We start from the raw sequence: 9,587 nt of genomic DNA, 5'->3' as shown, positions 1-9,587 counted from the left end.
CTGAGGCTAATGGAACATCACCCATTTTGAAGGACTGAAAACAAAGGAGCAGGAAAATGTAAAACACAAACAAGAACCAGACCAAGACAAATCAAATGCTTCCAAGAGAAAACAGTAACAGGATTGGAACAACCAAGAACTTGGGGCAGCTCCTTGCACACTATCACCCAGCTAACACCCTTTCCCACCATTCAAATCCTAAGGCCAACCTCCACCTCACAACTCATATCCTTCTCTCCTGCCTCCTCACCACCTTAATAAACATAAATATACTCACAGCCACTAGCTCACACACAAAGAGAATACTCGGCCCACAGGGAGAGAAGAGAGCTCAAGGCCACAAACTTTCTCCCGCTGCAATGGCCTCGGCTACTCTCCTCAAGTCTTCCTTCCTCCCCAAGAAGTCTGAATGGCTCAATGCCCGCCCGTCGTCGACCTCTCAGCCCATGGCGGTCTCCTTCACCGTCCGGGCCGGTGCCTACGCCGACGAACTTGTCAAGACTGCAGTAAGCCAACCATTTCAGAATTCTTTGTGCTGTGAAATATTTAGAGCAGATACTCGAAGAATACTAAATATAGTTGCCTTGTTATTGAAGCACTGCATGAACTACTTGAGACCATATATTATGATCTTGGATCTTGGTGCTTCTTAACATTACATAGTTAAGATTTTTCATATTAATTACGGCTGGAAATTTTTTTTTCATATGTAATTGACTTGTGATTCTGTTTACGAACTCCTTGAAGTCATTTTACGACGATCTTGGGGCATAATTCTAACAATATAAGAATTCTGTACCAGAATTAGTTGATGAATATCACTATCAGGCAGCATATATGAAGTTCTTGGCTTAATAACGCCAGTTATATTCTAAAGCTGATAAATGTAGGAATCACTGATTAATAATTAATTAGATCCTCTATGCAAGCCATAATAGAAAAAAGGGAAGAATTAACACAAAATACACTTCCAGGATAACAAAACCATTTTAATAAGAGAGTGATACTGAGACAACAGACTTTTTCTAATGGAATAATTTCTAGCAAGGCCACACTATGTTGGTGGATTTTCATCTTACTATCAATTCTAGTTGATAGTTATAAGATGAAACAATCTCCTGTTGGTAAGCTAATTCAAAATATTCCATGAAATTCTGACATCTGAATTCAAAACTTGTGATCTGATTCAACCATTTTGTATTGTAGATTTTATAAATCTCACAGTCCAAATATGAAATTAAATATCCTCAAAAAATTGATTTCTGTCTGCAGAAAACCGTTGCATCACCAGGTAGAGGCATATTGGCTATGGATGAATCCAACGCCACCTGTGGTAAAAGACTTGCATCAATTGGGCTGGAGAACACCGAGGCCAACCGACAAGCTTATCGTACCCTTCTTATCACTGCCCCTGGTCTGGGTCAATACGTCTCTGGTGCCATCCTGTTCGAGGAAACACTTTATCAGTCAACAACAGATGGGAAGAAGATGGTTGATGTTCTTGTTTCACAAAACATAATGCCAGGGATCAAAGTTGATAAGGTAAGCAATTCACTCAACACCATGTTCTTATTATGTATATAGGTGTTCTTTGGCATCACATTATACATTCAGCCAAATTTTTGACTAACCTGTTCATGTCATAAAAATATGCTTCTTCCACTCTCCCTACCATAATCCTTGATACTTAACTTTTTCAAAACCTAAGTTTGAGCTGTATATTTGAAAATAAATAATCAGAATCAAGAAGAAGTATCTCACAGCATGCACCAGCTTTACAAGTCCTATACCATTATTATAACTGTGATCTTTGTGGTTTTGCCGTAACCACTCAAGCCCTTCATTGCTACTATACCATTACTGAGTTAACATGTTACTGATAATAGAAAGCATTCAGGATAACTTATTTTCTTAATCTTATAGTCTATAGGAGTAGTAGGACAATCTGTTACATAACCAAGCATTAGTATAACATAAAATTGGACTTCCAACTTGAGAAATCAGTGGAGATGTCACTTGTTATATCTGAAAAGAATGAAGGCATACTCAGTCATTAGAGCAAGTTATGTAAGAATCTCTTTTATATTACAGAAATAATATAAGAATTTATATAGCACAGCTTTTGGCACCGAACAAATTCTTATTGTTATGTTCTCTGCGTATTTGCATGATCACATCTAGATCAGGATCATATTGCAGTTTGTGTGTGTGGATGCGCCTGCATGCATATGCATCTTCTGCATGTATATGGGTGTTTGTTTCTGTGATAAGGATCACTAAGATGTGGCCCAAAGATTACAAAGCATACTTGTTGTAAATGTTTGTAAGAGAGGAGAGCAGCAAAAGGAACACTAAATTGAACTCTCTATTTGTGCTGATTCCCAGGGTCTTGTACCATTGGCTGGCTCAAATGATGAATCATGGTGCCAAGGATTGGATGGCCTAGCATCACGATGTGCAGCTTACTACCAGCAAGGCGCCCGCTTTGCTAAATGGTGAATATACTTAGTACCCACTATTCACGATGAGTTTTTCTACATAAATTTCTGCAAAGGCTTATCCTTGTCAAGGGTCTTGCAGGCGTACAGTGGTTAGTATCCCAAATGGACCATCAGCTCTTGCAGTGAAGGAAGCTGCTTGGGGTTTGGCTCGATACGCTGCCATTGCTCAAGTAAATAGTTTTTTCTTTTTTATTTTTCGATTCCTCAAATATTATTACCAAGTTGATAAGCTTTATGTGCAAATACTATTCTAGAACCATAGAACAACTTGTAATTAGAGATTGACACCCCATCTTCTTTATTGCTAGAAATATGACAAATCCATCTGAAAAGCAAAAATTAACAGAAATTATCACACCAAGGCACTAGGTGAGATAAGTGTTTTTTTTCTTGTAATTCATAGTATTATAGTAAATTGCTTTAGTTGAAAAAAAAAGTTAATCTATCTCCATGATGCCAATTAATGAGAGAATGAAGCCAAAGGAATAAGCGCTCAATAGCTGTAGTTGTCAAAATATGGAATGAATATTTTGATCTCAAAATAGGTTCAAAATGTTGTGAATACAAACTTTCCCCAAATATGTATCTAATTCTTTCGAGTAATTGGTCCAAGGGATTACATCTGTATTTTCATTGCAGGATAATGGGTTGGTTCCTATAGTTGAGCCAGAAATACTGCTGGATGGAGATCATGGAATTGAAAGGACCTTTGAGGTTGCACAGAAGGTGTGGGCTGAGGTCTTCTTCTACATGGCTGAGAACAATGTCATGTATGAGGGCATTCTTCTCAAGCCAAGCATGGTAACACCTGGTGCTGAATGCAAAGAGAGAGCCACACCAGAACAAGTGGCTGAATACACCCTGAAGCTTCTCCACAGAAGAATTCCACCTGCTGTCCCTGGAATTATGGTACTCTCTTAAAAGTTTACAGAATCTATAGCAATTCTCTTCTAAAGGTGATGACTAGCATTTACAGAAACCAAGTACTCAAAATCTTTCAAATTTTTATGGCAAACAGTTCCTCTCTGGAGGTCAGTCTGAAGTGGAGGCAACACTGAACCTGAATGCCATGAACCAGAGCCCCCACCCATGGCATGTCTCCTTTTCTTTTGCTAGAGCTCTTCAGAACACTTGCCTGAAAACATGGGGAGGAAGGCCAGAGAACGTGAAGGCTGCCCAAGATGCTCTCCTCATCCGAGCTAAGGCCAACTCTCTCGCTCAACTTGGAAAATACACAGGTGAGGGTGAGTCAGCAGAGGCTAAAGAGGGAATGTATGTCAAGAACTACAGCTATTAAGAACCTGAAGATCGTAAGACATTTCAATGTTATAGAACTTGTGAACACTGCTATATTTACAGCAGGAGGAGGTGAATGTACTGCATTACTCTGGAGCTGTTCTGAATTATTAAGTTTGTATAAGAGTAGAGTGGCATTAGGCCAAAACCACATTGATGGGATAAATCATATTGGTTATGGCTATTACCATTGCAGATTTTCCTGTGAGTGAAGCGAAATTCCTAAAAACACACTTGCACTGATTACATCTTAGAATCTACTTAGGGTATGTTTAATTTGTTTGAGGTCTTTATAGTGCACAATAGATAAATCCAGAAGACGTGACTAAAGTAAAGAGCAATCACTACTAGAACAATAAAATTTGAGGCAATACTTAAGACAATAAATAGAAGAAAAGAGGAGAAGAGACATCTCAAATTTATTGCAGAAATTACAAGATAGTAGTTGCTTAAACCAATACTACCCAAGCTTATCACTTGCTCTATTTTTACCTTTTTCATGGTTCTTTATTGGTGACAAATGACCCCCTTTTCTGATGGAATAAATGACCCCCTTCTTTAGTACTGTAAATAACTTTATAAAGAAGGTTTACAGTTCAACCACCAACTCAGAAGACACCTTTGAGACACGAGACACAAACTCAATAGAGGTTGATACTCTGTACACAACTGAATCCAAAATCTCTTCTCCATTCCCTTGACAGTGAAACCAAATGCTAGAAGGAAATATCCATCATATCAGTGACCAAGTTTTCCATGATCACACACTCTGCTTCAGCTCCACAAGGCCTGCATTGGAACTTTGGAAGGCCCTTGCCTGCACAAAGAGGGCAAAAACCACCAAGTCATTTTAATTAGCCCAAGTAATGCCCTTCCCTCAGTCAGATTTAGTACCAGGAATAGTAACAAGAGAGAAGCCTATCCAATTAACACACACCCACACCCACACACACACAGAGAGAGAGAGAGAGAGAGAGCAGACCACCATAAAGAGAAGATAGGATAGGATCCTTTGGATATGGGAACTTCAGTGGGCATGAGGAGAGTGGAAGAACAGGGAGGTTTTCGCAGTTGCAAATCTCCACCATATAACCATCCGGGTCATGGAAGAAGAGCTGATCAACCTGAATACCACTGTCCTCGACAACCGCAGTCACGTACTCAATGCCCATCTCTTCTAGTTTGTGCTTCAGAAGATTAATGTCTGAACATTGAAAGGAGATGTGGTTGTCCTTGGGGTTTATAACGCCCTTCTTCTTGGGGACATCATCTGGAGAGTTGCATTGCAGTAAATGGATGCCAACTCCATAGTTAAACAACCTAAGAATTTACACACTTCATTATCAGTGCAGAAGTAAAATTGGCGGACCGTGCTTAATCTTAACCTGCTGGTTTCTTTATAAATTTATTTAGAATTCTGAAATGTAATTTCACATGCTTTGGAAAGTAACTAATGACATTATACGTAGATGTGTAAATGATTTCAAATGATCCATCAGAAAATGAATAAAAGTTTTGAGATGAAACAAACATAAACATTCTTCTTTTCGAAGAATTTAGAACAAAGAAGAAGGTAGAGGAAGTACGCAAAACTTATCCAACAATGCCATATTAAACGTGGATTCGCTAGGAAAAATGCAATTTTAATCTGCAGGACGTGGAGAGGAAAGAGTTTCTATGAGTCTATTCCTACCAAGCACCATGGAAGTTAAAGGAAGCAGGTCGCTTAATGCTCACGAACCCTAAGACCTCCTCATAGAACTTCACCGACCGGCCAACTGACCTGCACACGAATGAAACATGATTCAATGACATCAATGGCAGTGGCAATGCAGCACTCAACTCCTCCTCGACAATCTCCAGACCCATCTTCGATTATTTTTATCTTACTTCTATTCTTGAATTCTATAGATCTAAGTGTTGCATGGATACCCCTTATACTACCTCTACCTATATATATTTAACAAAAGAATGGTCTTGGTTGCCACCCTAAACTCGTGCTTCCAACTCTACTAGTGTGTCCTTCGTTTGTTGAATAACAAAATGAAGAAAGAGGACCCTCCAACGAAAGAGAGAGGAAACATGTCTTGGTGCTAACGTTGAGAACGTGTACATGATAGAGATTGGCTTCTTTCATGGAGATCATTCCCTTACTTGAAAGAACATTACTGAACAATAAGTAAAGAGATTTATCATGTTAGTGATCATACAAAACAATAATAATTAATAGGTTTGCAACATAAACGACAGATAAATTCATTATGCTCCTCATTGTAATCTTTCCTTCTATGTGAGGTACAAGGATTTGTGCATCCTTTTGCAGGGAATCTTCACTTGAGGTGAGAGGACGATGCAAGGAGTCTTTTGTTTTCTAGCTTTTGTGATTGGATACTTTTTGAAGCCAAGATCAACAAGAAACTCTAATGTCGAGTGAAGTGCACTCATGCCACCTAGCTACAAATCTTTACGAACCAAACCATCAAATCAGGAGACCAGAAGTTACCTCATCTTATTATCTTTTTTTTTCCTGCATCATATTCATGTAAATCTATAAATAGATTTTTTTTTTTTTTTAAAAAAGTCTAAGAAGATCTATAAATTGATTATTCCAACAGGTCTAATATATCACATAACAAGAAGTGCACACCCGTCAACCTTGGAGATGAAAAGCAACAAAGAGTTCCAAGATATGACTATTTCATTACATAATTTCCTCGCTCTTGCAGACATACTCTGCTACACAAGAATCGATAAGATAGATCTCTTAAATATCACATATATACACTAACTGATATCAATCCATTACATTATAATGAATGATGGATACAAAGTGGACGCTATCATATTTGGATCACAAAAATCTGTCTGTTGATTGTGGATGTTTCTTCTACTTCTTCATCGTCAGCCCAACTTGTAATATTAAGCCCATGCAGGATTCCTGGTGCAATCGAGAGAAAAAAAGAAGAAAAAAAAAACTATGTTTAAACAGCAGCCTTTGACATAGGTTATGTTGCGGCCAATCCCCTGTTGTGCCCATCGCTGAAAAAAATATCTACAAAAGAAGTCCTCACTGATCAAAATTGTGTCCGATGGAGACCCTCCGATGCTTAAGTTAGTGGGGAGTGGTGAACAGCAGATAAAAATTTTGAAATGACAGAGTCTTAGCCCAGAATTATTTTACCCATACTGTTCATTTACCTCCCTTTTATAAGTGATTCAGATGAACTGTAGAGCACGTGATCCCGCTTTTTATGGCACTAAATTTTCGGACCATAATCATGGAGTTAATGGGTTGTTTATGCCCACTAATAATCGTAACACATAGTTGATAACCATTTATAACGGTTAGATATATAAGTTCCACACATTCCGGCCTTATGTGATTGTGGAAAGAAAAGCCGACTATATGTCGGTAGTCGTGAGGATCCGAATGAGCATCAGTCGGTAACTCTGATATGCCGATGATCATCAGTCGAATATTAACTGAGTCGTCATGGTTGTCCATTGATGGTTGAGAATGTCCGACTGTCGGTCGGTCAACTGATTGTGAGTCGGCGTACTGTGTTTATGAAGCTGATCTATAGCCGAAATCAGGGGTCAGTTGAATTGTCCCAATGGCCTAACGTACATATTGTCATATGATCTGTCACGTTGGACGAAGGGAGTTGTTACATCACGTGCTGCTTTGAGCCCCGATTCGGCTGCTGGCATTAATGATTTTTTGAAATGCGAGAGGTCTACAGCTATTTTGTTGTTTCGATAATTGTGAGATCATTATTGGGTTGTCATTTCGGAGAGACAATTCGACGCTCAGAAAATCCGGACGATTTGATTCTGACTAATAGATCTTGGCCATATGTTCAAATGCCATTAGCTCTATGTCGTTCACATGGATAATAGTGAGGTGGCGTGATCTGGAGACAGGTGCGTCGAACCATCCGATCAATGATCGATCTCGATGTCGTCATGTATCGACATCTGAAGAGATCTTGATTTCATTCGGACCGTTGGGGGTCTTATATATATAAAGTCGCTTTCATCCAGGCTTTACTTTTACATTTGTCGCCTCTCTGCAACAGAAGGTTCTGCTGCCCCCAGTACTAGGAGCTTTCCGAGTCTTTCGCACCATCTTTAGCTTCAAGTCGAGTCCTCCTTCCTTCTTTTAAGGTTTTTCTCTTAGGATTTTTCTCCTCCTTTCTAGTTTTTCATTTACGATGGCCAGTAAAAAGGCTTCTTCTTCTCGAGATAGTTGGTCGGAGAATCCGACTGACGACTCTCTTTTGGGTTTGAAAATAGAAACTTTTTTCTTATTCGAGTCCAATGTTGATTGGCTCCGGAAACAATACCGTATCCCAGAGTAGTATCAGCTTTTTGCTCCTAACGCGGATGGTCGGGTGAACTCTCCTCCCCCAGACCAGGTCGCGCTTTATGTCGAGGACCTTCGGGCTGATCTTCAATTTTTGATTTTGGAGTTCGTCCGGAATCTTCTTGGCTATTATGGTCTCTGTCCTACTCAGCTGACTCCGAACTCCATCCGACTGATCATTAGCTTTGCTTTGTTATGTCGGCTTATACCGATCGAACCTCGTCCTTCTCTCTTTCGAACTTTCTTTGTCCTTCGTCCTCATCCCAAGGCCAAGGGTTGATGGTTCTTCAACCCGAAGAAATTTCTTTCTTTTATCTTCGATCTTCCATCATCCATTTATGGATGGAAGAACCAATTTTTCTTTGCTTCTTCTTCTGCTCCTTGGGGTTTCCCTTCGTGCTGGGGCAATCCAAAAACTAGCCCTAATGAGAACAGTCAGGTGGATGCCAATGGTTAGGAAGACTTCTTTCGTCTGAAAGATATGGAAGTTCCGCCACAACGAGAGCTGATGACCGAACAAGCTCTCTATGATGCCGAACTTAGTTCGGTAACTTCTTTAGATATAATATAGTCAGTCATTTCGCTTTTTCTTTTTGTTTGTTTCTGAGTTTTGTACTGATTTCTTTTTGTTTTGATTGCAGTGATGCGGACAAGGGCATGAGTTTCAGCCACCGACATCTGCACACATGCTGCCAAGAAGAAAGCAGCAACTGAAGCTGGACCTTCCTGACCGCCGAAGAAGAATTGGGTTGCTACTCCGTTGGCACCGACAGAGGGATCCAACATTCTGTTGGAAATTATCGCTGAGTCGGTCCTAGCATTGTCGGCCCTGACAACACTTCTTTCGATCGAGGTGCCATCTGCAGACGATGGAGCGGCGAGGGATGATGGAACTATGGCGGAACCGTCGGCAGCTCCATCAGTGGAGGTTTGGGCCGGAGCGGGAGTTGCGGCCGAACCCGAACAGGCTACGACTGCGCCAGCTGTTTCTCCAGTGGAACGCTCTAGGGCGCAGTCAAGTACTGACTTCCCGACGGCCTCAAGCGTGGGAACGTCGATCGAAGATCGGGAGAAGGCGTCGGTGACCTCGACTGATGATGGGTCATCTGCAGGCCTTCCCACACTTTTTGACATCAGGATTGCCAAGGGTAAGTCGGCCTTGGCCAATCCGATATTGGCCAAGCGGCTCATTGAAGCTGTCCTTCTTCTGACCGATAGGGAGAATAGGAAGAGTCAGATGGTAGCTGAGATGTTCTCTTCTTTTTATCTGATGATACTTAGGATAATCTTCCGATATTTCTCTCTTTTTTTTTTCTTCTTTATTTTTATTTGATTTGACTTGACTTGTCTTCTATTTTCAGGAGGCACACGATATGCACGCTCTAGAGAGTGGGTATCGAAAGTCGTCAACTTTCTTCGATCCT

General features: G+C 40.3%; 2 protein-coding genes across 4 annotated transcripts; one reads left to right on the top strand and one right to left on the bottom strand.

Annotated features, from left to right (window-relative positions):
• Positions 1 to 263: 263 nt before the first annotated feature.
• LOC105051883 (fructose-bisphosphate aldolase, chloroplastic) lies at positions 264 to 3,992 on the top strand. The gene is made up of 6 exons (XM_010932528.3): positions 264 to 506; positions 1,273 to 1,542; positions 2,386 to 2,495; positions 2,581 to 2,671; positions 3,141 to 3,410; positions 3,520 to 3,992. Exons 1-6 carry the CDS (start codon positions 360 to 362, stop codon positions 3,796 to 3,798), a joined length of 1,167 nt encoding a protein of 388 aa, XP_010930830.1. The 5' UTR covers positions 264 to 359; the 3' UTR covers positions 3,799 to 3,992.
• Positions 3,993 to 4,180: 188 nt separating this feature from the next.
• LOC105051884 (glyoxylase I 4) lies at positions 4,181 to 5,788 on the bottom strand. 3 transcript variants are annotated; one of them, XM_010932531.3, is made up of 3 exons: positions 5,581 to 5,788; positions 4,780 to 5,117; positions 4,181 to 4,614 (listed from the first exon to the last, which is right to left on the bottom strand). In XM_010932531.3, exons 1-3 carry the CDS (start codon positions 5,664 to 5,666, stop codon positions 4,514 to 4,516), a joined length of 525 nt encoding a protein of 174 aa, XP_010930833.1. In that variant the 5' UTR covers positions 5,667 to 5,788; the 3' UTR covers positions 4,181 to 4,513. The 3 variants fall into 3 exon arrangements, with proteins under 3 accessions (XP_010930833.1, XP_010930832.1, XP_010930831.1); XM_010932530.3 differs by having other exon boundaries at positions 4,183 to 4,614; positions 4,783 to 5,117; positions 5,491 to 5,736; XM_010932529.3 differs by having other exon boundaries at positions 4,185 to 4,614; positions 5,491 to 5,736.
• Positions 5,789 to 9,587: the final 3,799 nt, after the last annotated feature.

This window comes from Elaeis guineensis, chromosome 9 (assembly GCF_000442705.2).
Source record: "Elaeis guineensis isolate ETL-2024a chromosome 9, EG11, whole genome shotgun sequence".
Classification (NCBI taxonomy): domain Eukaryota; kingdom Viridiplantae; phylum Streptophyta; class Magnoliopsida; order Arecales; family Arecaceae; genus Elaeis; species Elaeis guineensis.
The sequence above is the reverse complement of the archived record's forward strand: the minus strand, read 5'-3'. Positions and strand labels throughout refer to the sequence as shown.

Excerpts from the sequence above, each read along its gene's own strand:
- LOC105051883 (XM_010932528.3), top strand. The coding sequence starts at position 360 with ATGGCCTCGGCTACTCTCCTCAAGTCTTCCTTCCTCCCCAAGAAGTCT. Across the intron at positions 2,496-2,580 it reads GGCGCCCGCTTTGCTAAATG|GCGTACAGTGGTTAGTATCC; the intron begins GTGAATATACTT and ends AGGGTCTTGCAG. Across the intron at positions 2,672-3,140 it reads GATACGCTGCCATTGCTCAA|GATAATGGGTTGGTTCCTAT; the intron begins GTAAATAGTTTT and ends TTTTCATTGCAG.
- LOC105051884 (XM_010932529.3), bottom strand. The coding sequence starts at position 5,666 with ATGGGTCTGGAGATTGTCGAGGAGGAGTTGAGTGCTGCATTGCCACTG. Across the intron at positions 5,118-5,490 it reads TTTAACTTCCATGGTGCTTG|GTTGTTTAACTATGGAGTTG; the intron begins GTAGGAATAGAC and ends GTAAATTCTTAG. Across the intron at positions 4,615-4,779 it reads CCTATCTTCTCTTTATGGTG|GCAAGGGCCTTCCAAAGTTC; the intron begins GTCTGCTCTCTC and ends CTCTTTGTGCAG.